Source organism: Lithobates pipiens, unplaced genomic scaffold (assembly GCF_037356315.1).
Source record: "Lithobates pipiens isolate NorthernLeopardFrog02 unplaced genomic scaffold, aLitPip1_a1.2 Scaffold_16, whole genome shotgun sequence".
In the NCBI taxonomy this organism is placed as follows: domain Eukaryota; kingdom Metazoa; phylum Chordata; class Amphibia; order Anura; family Ranidae; genus Lithobates; species Lithobates pipiens.
The window spans coordinates 498,708,446-498,728,672 of record NW_027507748.1 but is presented as its reverse complement, the minus strand read 5'-3'; the positions used below and the strand labels follow the sequence as shown (position 1 = coordinate 498,728,672).

The window sequence follows — 20,227 nt, the reverse complement described above, 5'->3', positions numbered from 1 at the left end:
GGGGGGTGGTCAAACCTAAACACTTTCAATTTGTATGCAATCAGGCAGGCCCTAGCACTACATAGTTGAAGGTGTATCTCTATTGGTAATCTAACAAAAGTTGTATAAGTGTGTATCCAGCTAAACATTGTAAACTTTTAGTCAGTCAATACCTTGTTTTGAGAAACTGGAATTTTAGGAAGGGGGGTGCAGTGCTGGCAGTGTGTTAATCTTGCTGGGCAACAAGTGACAGTGACTACCACCAGCCGCCCCTACAACTCTGCAGAGCTGCGCCTGCTTGCAAAGATGTGCCGAGTGTGCTCCTGCACCCGGCGCAAAGGCCCCGGGTCTTCCCTTCCCTGTCAGGCAGAGCAATCTCAGCCTTACAGGAGCTTCAGAGTCTTGGCAAGGCGTGACATCACCGAGAGGCTGGCCGGGAGGTGGGAGGAGAGAGTACCATAGAGAGCTTCCAGGCGAGATGAAGAACCAAGCATACAAAAAAAATGTGCCACTGCCCTCACCTATAACTGGCCTTTGCAGCAAGGAGCACTGGAAGGCAATGCATATTAAACCAAAGCCAAGGAAAATCCTTGGAAAAATTCCAAGCTCTACTTACCAACCAGCCTGCAACCAACCAGATTAACCTAACAGTATGTGTTTAAAAACAGGGGTTTAGTTGCACAAATTTGCAAATACATGCTGAAGCTACAGGCCCCGGGCAAGGCATCCTCTGATCTGTAGGCCCTACCTCTAACTTATAAGAGGCTCCACAGTGAGAATTTGTGCAACTAAACCCCCGTTTTTAACCAATTGAGATGCGTGCTATAGATGAATGACGGCTACAGCGCGGACCTGCTTTGGCGGGACGATGTCTATTGATGTTGTCCCGTGCACGAGCGGCCTGTGCGCCCCCTGAGGGGCGCGTGCGGCGCGCTCTGATCAGCGAGTCTATGAGACTCGCCTGATCACAGATCGGAGCAAGGGATAGATCCCGACCCCTTACCACATGATCAGCTGTCAGCTAATGACAGCTGATCATGTGATCACAACAGAGCCGTTAATCGGCTATTTTTCCTCCTCGCTCTAACAGCGCGAGGAGAAAAAAAAAGCCGATCACCGGGCCAGCTCATCAGTGCCCACCTGCCCCCTGCCAGTGCCACCCAAGTATAGGAAAAAGTGCCGCCCACCAGTGCCGCCTCATTAGCGCCTTTCAATGAAGGAGAAAAATGACCTGTTTGCAAAAATTTTATAACAAACTATTAAACACGATTTTTTATTTTGCATTTTTTTTGTTTAGCAAAAAATAAAACTCCCAGCTGTAATTAAATACCACCAAAAGAAAGCTCTAGTTGTGGGAAAAAAAATGACAACAATTTAATTTGGGTACAGTGTTGTATGGCCGCGCAATTGTCATTCAAAGTGCATCAGCGCTGAAAGCTGAAAATTGGTCTGGGCAGGAGGGGGGTTTAAGTGCCCAGTAAGCAAGTGGTTAAACACATACTGCTAGGTTAATTGGGCTGGTCACAGGCTGGTTGGTAAGTAGAACTTGGAATTTTTCCAAGGATTTTCCTTGGCTTTTGTTTGAGAGGAGGAACCAGCCAGTCAAGAAAAAAATAAGCATATTGTCATCTACCAATGAATCAGCTAACACTGGTGATAGTGGTAGTTGACATGAGGGGGTTCATGTATTGCCACTGGTCACTAAATGCATTAATGACCAGTGTCAATTGCCACCTTCGCCCTGGGCAACTCATGGCTTTTTCCCGACACTGATATGAATACAAAGTCATCTCAAATTTTACCAAGTAGAAATACAATACACTTTGTAAAATTTGCTTTGAAAAAACAAACAAAACAAAAAAAAACAAAACACAACTGTTAAGTCATGGTGCCAAATGGAACAGGCATGTGGAAGCATGTCATCTAGGAGGTGCAAGACAGTTACCTCATTAAAACTACACTAAACTACATAGTGTGGAAGCCCTTGTGGATAGTGTTACTTAAAGCCAGGTCCATATACAGGGAAAAACTGAAGTCAACATCACATGTTGCATTTTGTGCCAAGTTAAGTGCCCAGCACAGAAACCAGTAGCCGAAGCAAACAATACAGGTCAGGCCCACAGAGTAGGGTCTGGGTTTGGTTCTTGAGGTGCACACACCGAGGGCAACTAATCTTGAAACTGCTAGATATCCCAGGGCAATAAGCAGGTCAGACGTGGTTTAAAAATTCAGGTGAAAACAGTTCAGTGATATTAAAAACAAAAAATAAATAAAAATTTTTTTCATACTTACCTGTAAAATCCTTTTCTTTGAATACATCGTGGGACACAGAGTTGGGTTAATATTCATTACATACTGGATTATACGCCATGTCTAGGTGAATGGACACTGGTAGACAGTCTTAGGCCGGAAGTTATCTTCAGTTTTGTAAAAGTACTGAATCCTCAAAAAAGAAGGGAGGGAACTCTATGTCCCATGATGTACTCAAAGAAAAGGATTTTTACAGGTAAGTATGATGAAAAAAATCCTATTTTCTCTTTTTGATACATCATGGGACACAGAGTTAGGCTAATATTCATTACTTACTGGGACATCCCAGAGCAACAGCCTTGAGGGGAGGGAGAGACCCTGCCAAACAATAGCCATCAGACCTTATACGGCAGCCCGCAGTACACAGCGGCCGAAAGCCGAATCCTTGGCTGCGCGAACATCCACTTGATAAAATTTTGTGAACATATATGTACTGAAGACCAGGTAGCAGCCTTACAAATCTGAGCCACAGATACTGGATAGCCAACATCCCTGGTAGAATGAGCTCTCACCCTAAAGGCAGGAGATTTACGTTTCAGATCATAGGTCTGAATGACCAATTGACGGACCCAATTGGCAATGTAAGCTGCCTGCCCTCGTTGGGTCCTTTTGGTAAAACAAAAAAGGAGTCTAATCCCATCTCCGCAGATCTAGACAAATAAACCTAGACTGCCTGGACAACATCCAAGGAATGCAGTAATCTCTTCTGCTGAACGAGGCAGAGAGAAATGAGGCAAAATATCCTGATTCAAATGAAAGGCTGACACCACTTCTGGCAAAAAGGATGGAACAGGTCCTACCAGGACCCTGTCGGGGTGAAGGATCAAGTATGGTTCCCTGCATGAAAGGGCCGCCAACTCAGTCACCCTTCTAGCTGATGTGATGACAAGTTTATGTAGAAGAATACATATTGGCCTAAATTGAAGAAAAAAACTGTATATATATTTTTGGCGGATATTATAGCAAAAAGTAAAAAAAATCAGTTTTTTTTTCAAAATTTACACTTGTTTATAGCACAAAAAAAGGGAAAAAAGGTCGTCAATTTTGTTTGGGTACAACATCGCACGAGCTCGCAATTGTCAGTTAAAGCGACGTAGTGCTGAATTGCAAAAAGTGTTATGGTCAGGAAGGGGGTAAATTCTTCCAGGGCTGAAGTGGTTAAAAAGTTAGAGTTAACGGTGAATAATGGACCTAGAATTTTTGCACTCATGCCAGTGAGTAACACAATCAATGTTTATCTAATGCATGCATTTATATTTATATAAGTGTGTAAGTGGGGCTAAAATTTTTCTTTTGGGGGGCAGGAGATTTTAAGTGCGCCGGTGTAACAAGTTTTTTTATTCCTTACACACTTTTTACTACATTTTTTCACCACATATCAGCCAAAAATCAGCAATGTAATTTTTGATGACAGGTTCTCTTTAGAGACATCAAGGGTCACACATCAAGTGAATTAAAGTCCTAGTGACACTTTTCTGGTGGTATGACATTTTAAATTTCAATAATTACTGCTGCTCATTTAGGTAGCTTTACCGACACATGCAATAGATTAAGTGGCGCTATTACTGCACCAGATTAAAAAACTGTTCATAGATAAAAAAAACTGGGAGGTAATTAAAGACCAACTCTAAGTGCCTGTCTCTGTACACAGCTGCAGTAAATGACACCTACTGCACTACTTCCCTCCCTGTCTCTGGTTGTCAAGGACACAGTCAGCAGCCTTCTAGTAACCAGTAACGCTGATAGCAGGGGAAGCCTGAAGGGTAATCAGACACCAATTTCTCATCAGGTCCAATAGCCAATACCAGGCTATTTGCTATGGATCCACCCACTGCCTGCTGTCAATCACAAGGAGAAGGTAGACATGATGATGAGGAACACGTGTCTGAATCCCCATCAGGCTCTGCCAACCCAGCTTTAAAAATTCTCAACTGCAGTGGACACTCTTTTCTCAGTATGCCTCCGCATGCGCTATATGCCCAAAATTCAGGTACCTGTAACCGGTACATCAACTTGTCCCCAGACCAGTATAACCCCGTTGTATGGAGGCACATTGGAATTCTAAAGAGTGTCGCAGACACCAGAAACTCTTTGCGAATACCCTTCAACATCTCTGTAGTTAAAACCATAGTCACACAAGCACAACAAAATAAACCACAACACATTATGCAACATTATATAATATGAACACTATCTGCATTGGATCATTTAATTGAAGCTATTGGAGAACTGTGCAATGACATACCTGTTTTTGTAAGTTGGTGAGTTTACTCCTGCTAAATATGATACCAACCATGTGTTCCTTTAGGTCTGCATCAGAAGTTGCCTGCAAAATAAAACATTGAGACTAGAGTTGGGTGATTTAAACAAAAAAAAAAAAAAAAAAAAATCACATTGAGTTTTTTTTTTTTTGATGGACACCGCGCTGGTCCTCAGGAGCTGCAGGGAGGCGTTTCGAGGCGTGGCCACGGCTTCCGGCCTTGTGGACTAGGCCCAAGCCGCTGCCTCGCCTAAACTCCTGCCTGCAGCACCTCAGGACCAGCGCGGTGTCAGTGGCAGTCCTGGTGGGGAAAAAAAAAATGTAAGAAAAAATAAATCGATTTGCTGAAATTTTTAATCAATTTGACCTCCCAACTCAAGTTTTAAATAGATTTTTTCCCCAGCCCTAATTGAGACACAAACATACAGTATTGTATTATTGCCAACATAAGCAACTAGCAATAGAAAGTAGTATTCTAATGGATGTCTTGGGATGGACTATCTCCTATCCAACAAGAACAAAGTGTGAGCAAGGGGTCTCATTGGAAACCGATATGTGCACTGGTTATTAGTGGATGTCTAAAATTAGCCTTTACTACAGGTAATTTGCATATTTTTGGGCAGCTTATGTCCAACAATGACAAACAGCAGCTCTAGAGACCTGAATTATATACAGCATATACTATATATTTTACAGGGTAGGGAAAACCACTAAATACCACGATAATTCCTGAGGAGCATGCTACTGGCTCAACTCAGGAAATAACCAAATTTTTTTTTTTTTTTAATCAGATAATTTTTATTGAAAACACAGAAAATAGAAAAACAAATACAAAAGCCAAAAAGCAGTAGCTTTCCCATGTCACATATCTTATATTTGTGAGGACATGTAATTATCGCCATTACCTAACCATTTGATCTAGTATGTTATATTCAACTGTACTAAACAAACCCATGTATTCAGGTGTAAATATACGGTTGTGTGTTAAGGCTTCTATTGTTGGGATTATTTGGTTTCATCTCTGCGATGTATGTTCTCTGTGTGCCATTTCCTTTCCTTTCTGCAAAACCAAGCAGGAAGGGGCAACACACTCCCCTAACCAACAGGGAGCAGTGTGTACTTTGTTCTACCCAACGGTTTAAAGTAGGGAAAAAACTATATACAGATCAGCCTCTGCAGGTCTTATTGTAGTATTACACCCCTTTAAGGCAACTACATAGGTGGTGTGTTCTGGTGGCTTACCACCCCTCCTCCCATAGAGCTAGGCCAGGTGTGTCCAACCAAGGATCCCATATAAAGCCTCGAATTTTCTCAGGCTACCTCTGTTTATATGCGAGCTGTTCTCTAATGAGAGAATCATTCACCGACCTAAGCCACTCCGTTAGTGTTGGTGCTGTCGTTGACAGACATTTTCTGGCTATAAGTTTTCTAGCTAAAAATAATACCCTTAGGATAGCAATGTATGTATGGGGTGTGTATTGTTCTTCAACTTGCCACCCCAGTAAACATAATTTAGGGTCAGTTATAAGTTTGAGTTTTCTTATGCTGTTGATAACCTTTGTAGTTTTGGTCATCTCCACAGCATGTGGACAAGTGTATCATTATTAACCCGACAACGGGGGCATAGTGGAATGTCTCTTCTGTGCCATTTATGTAGTTTCTCCGGTGTGCGGTATGTACGATGAATAATGAATAGTTGGGTAAGTTTTTGAGAGGAGGATATTGATACTTTGGGAACATTATCTAGGATATCGTTCCATTCCTCATCTGTTGTGTCCTATATTGTCTCCCCATCCCGCCCTGCAGTTCAAAGTCATTATCCTAGATTCTTGACATAAGAGGGAATTGTATATAGAGTAAATTTGTCCATTCCGGGATGAGGACGTAAGTAGTTGTGCGAGTACCCCGGTCCTGGTCAGCACCCAGTCCGTTGTTGTAGACTGTGCCACTATGGCATGCCTAAGTTGTAGGTATTGGTAAAATGCAGTGTTTGGCAGGTTGAATTCTGTACGTAAGGATTGGAAGTCCCCGAGTACAGCTCCACAATTCAGTTGTGGGATATAGTTCAGTCCGTTTCTCGACCAATTCGAGAACGTCTGCAGTTTTTTTAAATTCTGGATAATTACAGTTATTACAAATACGTGACCAGTTTGTGTACCCTGTGTAATGTAGATGTTGCTTGGCCTTATTCCATATTTTATCTATAAGTATTACTGTGGGGTATTGATTTTGGGTTCCCAGCTCGCCCGCCTCCATGCACTCCACCAATCCCCCACTAGACATCTGTGTTTGTACAATGTTCCGAATAGGATCAGAGGACTCGGGGCAGAGCCAGCCCGTTAAATGTTGCAGTTCGGCACCGCCCCCAAGTCCTTCGCCTCCTGTAAGGTTTCCAGTTTTATTCTTGGAACCCGTTTCCTCCAGATCAGTGTACGATATATGGTGTTACACTTCTTAAACACATGAGTAGTAATCCAGAGAGGGGCATTGTGGAGGGCATACAGTATTTGCGGGTTCCAAACCATCATTATTAAGTTGCAATGGCCAACCACAGAGAGTGGCAACCTAACCCAGCTGTTTTTTTTCCGAAATTTTTTAAAGAATGGATCTATATTTAACCTAATGTAGTGGTCTAGATTGGGGTGTATAACTATAGAAAAGATTAACCAGTTAATTTTTTTCAGTAACAATTATATTTTTGTCATTTTTGTTATTTCATTTTAGTTGGCACAGCTCTTTAGTTTCTTTTTCTATTGTTGGTGTATAACTATGACTAGATATGTGAACTTATCCACTATCTTAATTTGCTCTGCTGTCCAAGGCAGGGGTCCGTGCAATGGATCTAAGGGTAGTATTGTGGATTTATCCCAATTTAATGTAAATCCGGAGAAGGTTCCAAATGTGTAGATCAATTCCATAAGTTTAACCAGTGAATTGGATGTGTCTCCTAGAAACAGAAGTGCGTCGTTGGCATATAATACCAACTTGCCCTCTGTTTTCCCCCTCTTAAATCCAGCTATATCTGGGCTACCCCTTATGGCAGCTGCCAAAGTTTCTATGGCAAGGGCGAAAAGTAAGGGGGACGGGGGCAGCCCCGTCTAGTTCCTCTATGCAAATCAAAGGAGAGTGACAAAGTGTTGTTAATTCTAATGCAAGCTTTGGGTTCCTTATAGAGTAACTTAATCTAGGAGATAATGCTTTCCCCCAGACCAAGCTTTTCTAGTACTCTCCACAAATATTCCCATTCAACGCTATCAAACGCCTCTGTGGCATCTAACGAAAGCATAGCTCTTTGTCCCTGATTATCATGGGAATTTGTATGTTGAGATATAGGCGGCACAGATTGTTTGCCGTAGATCTGTTTGGTATGAAGCCCACTTGGTCTGGGTGCACCAATTTTGTCACCACTTTTGAGAGCCTCATGGCGATTGTTTTAGTGAGGAGTTTCAGATCCATGTTTAGCAAAGATATGAGCCTATAGGATTCTGGTTGATCAGGTTCTTTTCCTGGTTTTAGTATAACTACCACCACCTCTTCATACATAGATCTCGGCAAGGAATCTGAGTTAAATGCCTCTCAGTGTACGGAGCAATTCCGGTAGGAGTATTCCTTCAAAATTTTTATATAGTTCAATTGGCATTCCGTCATAGTGCAAGTTGTAATTCCTCAAGAGTGAGAGGGACGTTTAGGAATTTTTTTTATCTGCTTCCTGAAGCTGGGGTAGGGTGACAGAATCTAAGAATTGTGTCAGCTCAGCTATGGGGTAAGGTATCTTAGAGGAGTATAAGTCCTGGTAGAAGGAGGAGAATTATTTTAAAATAGAAGGGGTATCTGTAACAGTTAGTGTTGATGATACTGTAATGCTGTGTATAAACTTGAGGCGGCTGTTGTGACCTGGCTATCATGGCCAGCATATGGCCCGTTTTCTCCCCTTCCTCAAAGTTTGGGATGTGAAGAATCTTTTATTGTTTGGATGTGAACCTTGCGGTATAGTTTTTGTGCGTCCTGCCATTGCCTCTCATGGTCAGGCGTGGGGGCCTGCAGATACAGTTCCTCTGCCTTCACCTGAGCAACCAAATGAATATACAACCATGTGCCTAGCTGATAACTGACAGTTTAGTGCCATGTTCCCTCAGACTAAACAGATTTGTCTATAGCTTAGCAAGACAATGTTTCAGTATACCTTTTCCTCTCCCTCAGGTGAGGATAGCAGAGCTTTCTCCTCTTGCTCTGGTGTTGGTTCTGCATCTCCACAGATCAACTTGCCAAATACCTGTGAAACAAAAGGGACATTTTCTTAGTCAGTATAATGCATGCAAATGCCAAAATTGCATACTTTTATTATAAAAGCAGTCCAATAGCAATATTACAGATACTCATGTCCATTCAGACATGGAAATTTACAAAAAAGGACGTCATAATATGAATAAGATGCGACCCAGTTAAAGAATATTCAGTTCTATACCATATTTAATTGAAGGCTACCACACTTCTGTGAAAATACACAACCTGGGTTTTAGGTGAACAACTGACATGTACTGTAAAGCACACTTCTAAGAAAAGGAAATAGATCTGTGAAGGTTCTCATTTAGCCAGATCTGTTGTGATGAAATGTATCAGAGGGTGGTTAGTGGTAACATCAACACGCACACTTAATGAGCGAAATTGCTGTTGCATGCTAGTCTCATTAGTGCAAGGTCCCTTACAAGGAGCAGGCTCCTGCTGGAGTCTGCCTGCTCAGTGGGGAATCTGTTTGCTGACTCTGCTGAGTGGGCAGATGGCTGGTCCGTGTCCACTCCACTTATGCAGAGCAGAGTCCACTCTCCTCTATGGGCAATGTAAAACGGACCACCTTTCCGTTTACACCCAACTGCTATCTGATCAGCCAGGCAGATGGGGAATGGATCCCCATCCGTTTTTAGCGGACAGGATTGGATGTCTGTGGGTGACAACAGACATAAGTCAGTTGAAACCCGCCACTCCATAGATGAGATTGGAGGGCCGATTGGATCTTCCCATGTGAAAGGGCCCTAATGCAAGTATCTTTTACAATGAAATGGTGTCATCTCATGCAACACTATGGAGTTTCTCTTTTCTCCTTTATGCTGGATGTGATTTGTTCTGACATACTTGAACCTTTAATGGAAGCACTCCGATATATATATATAAATGCTGCAAGATCAAATCTGCTTTGAGGTCTCAATTTCTGGTAAGCTGTGAGTTTATGTGAATGTGGCAGAGCACTGAAGTATATTGTACCAAAGACAAAACACTGCTGTTTATCATCTGTTTTTGGATTTTATGGACAAGTGAGGTTCACTTAATTTACCACTTTTTATAATTTGTAATTGGGGATGTGAGTTTTTCACTATGTTTGCATTATTGTGAGAAATTTGATTTAAAGGAACAGTGCAATACATTTTCACTCTTAGATCATGGTATGTCCAGAAGTATTTAGCCACATTGTGGGTTAGGTTTCTGAAAAGGATTAAAGCTGAAGCAGCTCTGATATTAAAACCTTTTAGACATTAAAAAACAGCTGAATATGATAGGAGAGAAGTACATTTTATATGGCCTACAACTACTCTATATGGCAGCTTTTTAGATTTATATCTATAAAGCAAAAGTGAATTTCCCTCAGACCCCAAGCTGCAACCCTCATAGAACCATTTGCCAATGTTCCCCCTAAGGTTCAATGTCTTAAAGCAAACTTCCAAATTTTGTTCACAGATATATTTTTGTAGTCTTTCAGCAAGTAGTCACTTCCTTTTGGCACAAAAAACAAAGCTTACTTTGAAAATGTATCATACTGGGTGGTGCCTATGCTTTTACAAGTATTTACTTTATTAGAAAAAAAGAAAGGTTTTCACAGGCAGTTTGTAGGGATTCCTATGCAAGTAGAAGGATGAACACTAAAAGCTACCAGCTTTCAAGTGCAAATGTAGCCATGTATGCATATGTTTAGCGAGGTTCACTTTAATGGACTACATATCTTAAAAACTTTTTTCTATACCAGTTAACAAGGGATAAGTAGTTTGTACTGCATTTTCTTTCCCCCCCCTGCTTCTTACAAACTCAGCTAGCATGTTCTCAGACAAAAATGTAGTTAGTATGATTTGCTGCTGTCACATACCTGTGAAGTTATCAGTCTGAACACACGCAGTGTCTCCGATTCACAGTTCCTTTGCTGCGATACGCTAGCCGAAATCTGTCCAGCTATTTTGATGGAATCGCCATCTTTCCAGCCGAGCACTTTAACTTGCCGCACTCTTAGCGTATTCTCCGGACCCTTCAACTCAATCTTGATGATATGGTTATCTCCCCCAGGAAGCTCACTTGTTATCCAGCCAATGTGCCTAGAGTCCAGGTCAGCCTTGGAGTAGAAAGATTGTTACAGTCTATATTCCAACAATCCCACACGATTACTGCACCTTAAAAAAAGCTATCCATACCTGAGGGTATTACAGAATTTCTTAGACTGGAGTTAATTAAGCAACAAATATATCATTTGATCCTTCATATCATTTTAATAATTCCCTCTGAAATTTGTGATTTGGGGCAGGATTTTTTTTTCTCAAATCTCGTCTTGAGTGGATGTCTAAAGATCATGTTTTTACAATATCTTAAGCAGCTCATACATGGAGCGAATTTCAACCACGGGCTGCAACTTTATCTTATTTTCCAGGTACAGTAAACACTTAACTAAGTAAACAACCTCTATTCTTCTAGGCCCACCATAGACTGGTTGTAGGAAAGACATTTGATTACTCAGTCAACAGACTGTGCTGACAAGGGAATCCCTTCCGCTGGGAGAAGACCGTGATTATTGATAGAGGACATACTAGCTGTTGGCAATCGCATACAAAATCCGGCAGGCTGGTTGTACACAAGTTTATCACACGTTAAACTTAGTACATTCAGCCTGCCCATACATGGTTCCTGCTGAAATTCAAACTGAAATTTCTATGGCTGGCCTTAGGGTAGTAGCCTTTCTTCTGAAGGTGAAAGCTATGGAGAGTCATCCTTAGTCACCAACCCAGAACAGGCATGCAGAAACTGAAGTACTAGGACACCAATTATGCACAAATTTGTTTAGTGACAGGCTAGGCATGAAAGGAAAGATATGAAAGGCCCAAAACATGCATCTTCAAAATCTGTTATGGTGGCTCTTATTCGTATCCTAAGAGGCTCCTTGTGAAAGAACTACAATAATAAGTTTATGAGAGTAGGTGAATGGATATAGACAATGCACTGATAGAAGATGAGCTATTCAATAGGTCAGAGTTATTAAAAAAACAGGGCTCCTTTTAAAAGTGCATTTCCTCATCTTCAGTCAATTGGGATAACACTTTATATTGGTTACGAGTTCCCATTCACATAACAAAACTTACAAAAAAAAAAAAAAAAAAAGCTACTTGCCTTTTTATTTTCTGAAAAATCCTATAAAAATCCTACTTCACGTTTTACTCTGCCTCCTTAAAGGAGGAGCTCCTGCCATTTGTGTTTATTAAAAAATCAGCAGCTACAATGTAAAATAACGCATTTGGGTGACAAAAATATCAACCCAATCTATAAGCTAGGGGGAGAACCTCTGGGGGAATCCAGGGTGGAAAAGGACCTGGGGGTCCTAGCAGATAATAGGGTCAGCAATGGCATGCAATGCCAAGCTGCTGCTAACAAAGCAAACAGAATATTGGAATGCAAAAAAAAAAAAAAAAAAAAAAAAAAGGAAATTGACTCCAGGGATAAAGTGATAATTCTCCCACTCTACAAGACATTGGTCTACCCGCACCTGAAGTATACTTTCCAGTCCTCACGAAATATGTACTGGAAATGGAGCAAGTACAAAAGGGCAACAAAGTTAGTAAAGGGACTGGAGGATATTAGTTAAGGTTGCGAGCACTGAACTTATTTTCTCTGAAGAGACGCTTCAGAGGTGATATAATTTCAATTTACAAATACCATACTGGTGACCCCACAGTAGGGATAAAACTCCTTTGTGGAAGGGAGTTTTTAACAAGACATGTGGCCGCTCATTAAAATTAGAAGAAAAGAGGTTTAACTTTAAACTACATAGAAGGTTCTTTACTGTAAAGCCCCATACACACTATCAGATTTTCTTATGATTTTTGTCTTCAGATTTACCAAAACCATGTAGTGCAAGGGCCTGCCTGATTGCATACACATTGAAACTCCTAAAGGTTTGACCTCATAATATACGGTTTTGCTAAATCTGAAGGAAAAGAAAAATCAGCAGAAAATTTGATAGTATGTATCGGGCTTCAGACTGTATGGAGGGAAGGGGAGAGAACATCCGATTACCTAGGCAGTCTAAGTAGAAGTGGCAGCCAGTATCTGTCAAAACTAGGTACTGCGCTGCTCGCAAAACAAAAATGACATGCCAAATATGCCAGGGGAGTGCTTAAAGCGGAATTCCAATTTTGGGTGGAGCTCCATTTTACCGTTACATGGAAGGGGACAACTATATTTCCCATAATTAACCCGGTTAATAGATGTACATAATTGTACTCTGCTGGCAGATCATCTTTATCAGTTGTGAACTAGATCTCAAGGCCTGGGTGGTAAATTGTTTGCTAATGCACTGTTCAATCAATCTGATCCCAAGCACATTGCAAGTTATTCTGAATACTACAAGCTACCTATAGTCCTGTGTACAATCCTGCTTCAAAGAAACTAGAAACATAAGTTTGTAGCTATGCTGTGTGTATGGAAACACAAACAGTTGTGGGTTCCTAAAAATCAGCTGCAAAAGGTGGAAGGGCAGCGTGAAGAAGACAATTTAGTTTTGAAGTACCCAGTTGGGGGGGTAAGTAATGTTCATTACATGTGTAGTAATGCAACAATTAGATTAATTTCTAAAACAAGTGTACACTAAACTACATACCAGATTACACAAAAGCTTTACCTGCTTGACTCTGCATAGGTCTTCCACAGTCTTCCCACATAAAAAGGTCAATGAAGTGACTTTGTTCTTTAAGACAAACAAAAAAAAAAAAAAAAAACATAAACTAGTAATAAATATATTTTATTAGAATTAAACAGATAACACTGGATAACAATTTCAGAAACATTTGCATCTAAAAAAAAATCCAAACTAGCTCTGGGAGCATAAAACATTTTAAGCATTGTGTCTGTCGCAAATGGTTTAAAGTGATAAGTAAAATGTGCACAATAATTAAATGGGTAGGAAAAAAACTGTGTGGTATTGGAGAATTTAAGAGGAACTCCAGACAAACCGTGCCTGCAAGGCAAGTTAGACTACAGTCTTTTGCCCCACACAGCACTGCAAAAGACTGACTGACAGTGGATAATTTCCAGTCTGAATTAAACCCAAATAGTAATTAGATATGGTAAAAGAAAAAAAATGGCAAACAGCAATTACATTGCTCAGAGTAGACCAAATCAACCATCTAGAATACACTTCACTGAAATCTGAACACCACATTATATCATGCGCACTATAAATTAAGCTGTCATACTTACCCCCAAATCACGAGAGTTGTCCACGTGGACTGATACATAACGTGCATTAATGCCTTTTACACAGTTTATTGTGATGCTCTTGGTTTTGTTTTTGTCTTCATCACCTGATTCCCAAAACGTCTCTGTAGACCCATCTGTTAAACTTCCAATCATAGCTGGTCTGCTGGAAGTCTTAATGTCAACAATGCTGGTCATGTCTTTGAGAGCAGTAACTAAGCAAAGTTCCTGGAAGACCAAATAGATTTACTTTTAGGAGGTGTACAGAGAAGACATTTTCACCAACAATAAAATCTCAGAAATGCAACGTCACATCGTAATTCTTTGATGCATACGTGTAAGCACAAAATACATTTTAACCAGTAAAACCAAGGTGTGCAAGCATGCTGTCACACTGATCTGCTGCAGTTTAGTGCAGTGTACCCACAGTTTTCATATGGGTTACTTGTGCATTCCCATATACTCCCACTGTTTTTGGTGCGTTTGGTGCATGTTCTGGAGGTTCACCAAAAGCCCTGTATGCTTTCAGCAAACGCCCGATCTAATAGAAATCTAAGCAAAGGGGGGTGGGGGGAACCCGCTAAAAAACAAAACAAAAAAAAAAAAAAAAAAAAAAGTACACTGTGCTGCCCACACTCTGTGGTAAAACTGCAACGGATCAATGTGAAAGTGCTTTATGAAAGCAGACCTGCCCATCATTGGGGAAAACCTATCTACACATGGTTTTATTACTACAGTATTTTAAAGCATAGTGAAACAAAATATTGTCCATTTAAAAAATTACTACAAAACAGACATAACCACAATGTTTAAAAATGTTCTTGTTCTGAGCCAAAATTAATTGAAATTAGTAGTGTGTAAATACAACTTCCAATGTATTAAGATAAGCGCAAGTTTTAGTTCCCATCTATTTAAATGACTTCACAGCAAAAAGTTGTTTTCGTGTTAGGAGTAACAAACACTTGTCTGGAAACTACAGATAGTTATACAAAATTGTGTTAGTATTAACGCAACAGGCAAACTATAATAGGATTTTTATAACAGCTTGCCTGTAAAATCCCTTTCTTTGAATTACATCACAGGACACAGTGCCATAGAAGGGAGAAGAGGCACAGGGAGAACATGCAAACTCCAGGCAGGTAGTGTTGAGGTTGGGATTCGAACCAGTGACCCTTTTTACTGCTAGACGAGAGTGCTACCCACTACACCACTGTGCCGCCCATAAAGTACACTTTAATATGAACAATCACTTGACAAATCCATTTAGAAATAGTAGATTTTGATGCTGCCTGTCCACTTTTAGGACCGTCTAGCAACACAAAACAAAACATCTGTTTTATGAATTTAAGCAGACACTTAATAGGACTTTAACGGCTCTCACCACATCAAGATAATGTAGTGATCTTTCATCCATAGAACAAGGTTCTGGAAAAAAACCCGAAGGCAGAACAATATGCTGGTTTAAATGAAAAACGAATACCGTATATACTCTAGTATAAGCCGAGATTTTCAGCCTCTTTTTTGAGGCTGAAAGTGCCCCCTCGGCTTATACTCGAGTCACCGCTGTCTGACTGCTCGATCAGCGTATCGAGCAGACAGACGGCGGACATTAAAATTCAAAAGCCGCGCCTCCTTCTCCGCCTCCGCCTGTGATAGGCGGAACACTGAATTTCCCAGCAGTCAGTGTTCCGCCTATCACGGACATCCGCTCATTCTCATACTACGGACGACGATGAGAGGATGTCCGTGATAGGCGGAACACAGGCTGCTGGGAAATTGAGTGTTCCGCCTATCACAGGCGGAGGCGCGGCTTTTGAATTGTAGAATGGCCGCCGAGAAGAGCGGCGATCCATCGGCACGGCACGGGACGGAGGAGGCACGGGACGGAGGAGGCACGGGACGGAGGAGGCTCGGGACACAGGTAGGCTGGACACACACACACAAGGCTGCACGGACACACACACAGGGATGGATGGATGGACACACACACACACACACACACACACACAGGGATGGATGGATGGATGGATGGACACACACACACACAGGGATGGATGGATGGATACACACACACACACACACACACACACACACACAGGGATGGATGGACGGACACACACACAGGGATGGATGGATGGATGGACACACACACAGGGATGGATGGACGGACACACACACAGGGATGGACGGACACACAGGGATGGACGGACACACAGGGATGGACAGCCATGTCTCACCCTCGGCTTATACACGAGTCAATAAGTTTTCCAGTTTTTTGGGGGTAAATTGGGGGCCTCGGCTTATATTCGGGTCGGCCTATACTCGAGTATATACGGTACTACCTTCGGTAGGAATTCAGGATGAGGCTGTAATAACCAAGTAGAAACTACTGAAGCCAACAGCCCACAATCTTTTAGAATGTGGGTCTCAATAGCCAAACCACTAAAAATACCGGACCTTCCGAGAGAAGGTCTGGCCATAGCGGTAGGGTCAAGGGTCCCCTACTGCCATTTTTACTATCTCGGCAAACCAAGATCTCCTGGGCCACAGTCACCACCTCCTTCCCTTCTTGGTTGAGCCTGTGAGAAGGCACAGAAGCAGAACAGGAGGGAATGCAGAGATCAGTGCAAAACTGATCCCACGGAAAAACCAAGGCATCTGTTCTGTATGCAATCGGATCCCTTGTCCTTGACTAAGTTGTTGATCTTGTTGACCCTGGACGCAAACAGATCCACGTCCGGAATTCCTCATTTTTGGGGTAATGACAGAAAGAGGTTGAGGTGAAGGGACCATTCTCCCGGGAACAATTGTTGGTGACTCAAGTAATTTGCCTGCCAATTCTCTATCCCTGGAATGAAAATTACTGACACGAAAAAATGTTTTCCCAAGATAGAATATGATTCACCTCCCTCTGGGCTGCACAACTTCTCGTGCTGCCTTGGTGATTGATATAGGCCACAGATGTGGCATTGTCAGATTGGATCCTGACAGGACAATTCCATAGTCCGAGCGTCCAGGTCTCCAGGGCCAGGCGTATTGCCCGAATCTCTAGAATATTGACGGGCAAGGTCATCTCTGATTTGAACCATTTCCCTTGGATAGATGCTTCTTCCAGAACTGCTCCCCAGCCCAAGGCGGCTGGCATCTGTTAACACCTTCCAGATAACTAGTAGAAAGGATTTTCTTTTTTGAAGATTCTTGGATAACAACCACCAATTGAGGCTCTGACGCACTTTGGGGAATAAACGCATTGGGAGGTCCAGAGCTTGGACCTTCTTGTTCCAAGTTGAACAGATACTGTTTTTCAGCAGTCTAGAATGAAACTGTGCATAAGAAACAGCCTCAAAACAAACCACCATCTTTCCCAACAATTTTATGCAAAGATGAACAGAAGGATACTACTTTGTTATGATCAAATTAATCAGTTCCCTTAAGGAACTGATCCTTCCCTGGGGCAACAACACCCTCTTCTGAGCTGCATCTATGATCAGCCCCAAGTACTGAAATCTCCGTGATGGTTTTAAGGATGATTCTTCTAGACAGACTCCAACCTAGGTATTCCAGGTAGCCGACTGTGGTGACCAAACTTTAGCTTTAAGCGGGCTACTAATTGATATATCAAGGGTAGATCGTCCAAGTAGGCTAGTATCGTTATACCTTGCACCCCTAACCTGGTTAAAGGAGGAGCCAGGACCTTTGTAAACACTTGAGGTGCAGTAGCTAGACCGAAGGCAGAGCCACAAACTGGAAAGATTTTTCAACCTCATAAAAGCATAAAAATTTATAGTGAGTGGGGAAAATTGGCACAAGGAGAGAAACATCCTTGATGTCGATTGACGCCAGAAGTTATCCCCCTTGTAGGATGGAGACTACTGATTGGATTGACTCCATGTGAAAAGTATCCGTAACAGTAACAGTATTTTGAAAACCGGTTCAGATCTTTGAGATCTAAATTAGGTCTGACACCCCCGGGTTTTGGAATCGTGAAAAGCTTAGAATAAAAACCCTAATACTTGCTCTTCCAAGGGGACCACCGATGTCACTCAGACAAGGGAGGATCCAAAGCTAGAAAGATTTTTTTCACTGGATCTCTGGGAACATTTGATCTGAGAAAATTAGGAGACAGAAACCCTTGGAAATCTAGTTGGCAACCTAGAGAAATTGAGGAAGCCACCCATGTGTCTTGACATTGTTCCTGCCAGACCCTTGAAAACTGTAGAAGCCTTCTCCCCACTCGAGCGAGTGGGGGGTAACCCTTCATAAAGAGACTTTAGTATTTTGTTTTGAGCGTTTCCTCCCCCTGGTCCTCTTCGCCCCTGGGACTAAGCCTGAGGTTTACCTCTTGAACCTGATGGTGGAGGCTGTCATGACTGCCTGGAGGCTGATGCCCCTGGCACCAGAGAAGAAGCATGTTTTAAAAGAAAAAATGCTTAAACTTTTTAACCGGTAAAAGGGAGCTTTTCCCATTAGAAATACCTTGGATATATCTATCCAGCTTGTCTCTAAATAACCATTCACCATGAAATGGGAAACTGGCCAAGAGCTTTGGCATGGCGCTTTGGCTGACCAAGTTTTCATCCATAGGATTCTATGCACATATACCAGCCCTAGCATGAGCTGTGAGGCCTGGAGAATAGAATCTTTCATAGTCTACTGTAAAACAACGCTTCTGATATCCTGGCCAAATCTTGGGCCTGCTGATCAGGAATAATCTTGAGTACCTCCATAAACTGGTCCTTTAAGGACAGATACTGTGATCGATGCCAGCTACAGCTTTTAAAAAGAAATTGCAAATTCTTATCTGTTGGATTCTTTAGCATATGAACATTGTCTACTGAACAAGTCAGGTACAGAGGATATAGAATTGTCAACTGCTGGAAATGCCCATTTCTTATAGAACTTTTCCTCCATAGGATAAAGTATTGAAAAGTTTTTTGGAGGAAAAAAAAATAAAAAATATCTGGGTGTTCCCACTCAGAATACTGAATACTCAGAATCAGCTTATTTTAGCCATGAATGGATAGGAAAAGCATGAACAGATTGAGGAGGCTTTAGTGAACCCAAACTAGAAGTGGGCTCATCGATTGACTGCTCTTATTAGCAGTAAAAATGTGGAGCGGACTAATTCAGTGAGACTGTACCAACCACCTTTCTGGCGAACCTGATCCTTTCGTATTAAGTTCTTTAAGCATCAGCCTCTTCCTGGTCCCTTGAGAGAAATTTGTCATCTCTTGCCCCTTGTTCCTTATCATGAGGGTCCTGAGCAATGGACGGGGATCTGGTATGCTTGGTCCCACTCTGGGATGCGATTAAAACAATTTTTTTGACCCAAAGTTAGGACGGTTAGAGAAAAAAAACCTCCTTAGTAATATATACAGGGGTTGTAATGCTAAAAGCAAAACAGTGAAGTTAGCACAATTTTTTGTTTTAATGTGAAAGATGATGTGCTGCGAGAATCGTGATCTATCCTCCAAGCAAAAAAAAAATTGCGATTCTCATTTTGGAATCGTGCCTCTCTAATGCCTGTCATCAAACCTCATATCTTCGCTCTTGTGTCCCTCCGCAGCTTGATACAGAAAAATTGTGCCTACAAAAAAAAAACCCACACACATTCCACGTGCTGGGCATTGGAGGACGCCAACATGGTGCTAAGCCCTGCTACCTACCTCTCCTTTCAAAAGAAAGCTTTTCCCAAGAACTCGCCGATCCTATGCGAACAGAGAAAAGGCAGAGGAAGGGTCTGAAAACTGCGAGACGGTGTGCTGTTCAGGTTTTTTTTTGAGCGTTCTCTCCCTGAAGATCAAACAGCACAGTGGGGTGTCAGGTGGGGAGGCAAAACCCGCCCAGACTTACCGGAGGAGTTCTGCTGCCAGCCGGAGGAAGAGAAAACTGCTGTTTCCTGGACACATCATGGGCCCTGAGAAGCATGAGACGCAAGTGCTCTATACAGCCCCCAGTGGTGACACATAGGCATGACAACATTTACTAATCAAAGGAGACATTCATAAGAAAATTTGAAAATGTCTTAGAAAAAACTCCTTACCTTTCCCACCGCAGGGTTTTCTGTGGTAAAACCAACAGACCCAATCTTCACTCTTCACAGTGGGTTCTGTTAAACCTTCAGGAACTGGGGATCCTCGAGGAAACCCACAATCCTGGACCTGTAATAGCACCTCC

The 20,227-nt window shown here is 41.9% G+C and overlaps 1 protein-coding gene across 16 annotated transcripts in view; it reads right to left on the bottom strand.

Annotated features, from left to right (window-relative positions):
• The window catches only part of MYCBP2 (MYC binding protein 2), a 399,577-nt gene that overhangs the window by 21,063 nt on the left and 358,287 nt on the right, over positions 1-20,227 (bottom strand). For all 16 annotated transcript variants that reach the window (XM_077483080.1, XM_077483077.1, XM_077483078.1 and 13 more), the window contains 5 exons: positions 14,054-14,278; positions 13,476-13,541; positions 10,683-10,922; positions 8,733-8,822; positions 4,535-4,615 (listed from right to left, as the gene is read on the bottom strand). In XM_077483080.1, the coding sequence (XP_077339206.1) occupies positions 4,535-4,615; positions 8,733-8,822; positions 10,683-10,922; positions 13,476-13,541; positions 14,054-14,278 (702 nt within the window). The remainder of the gene's footprint in view (positions 1-4,534; positions 4,616-8,732; positions 8,823-10,682; positions 10,923-13,475; positions 13,542-14,053; positions 14,279-20,227) is intronic.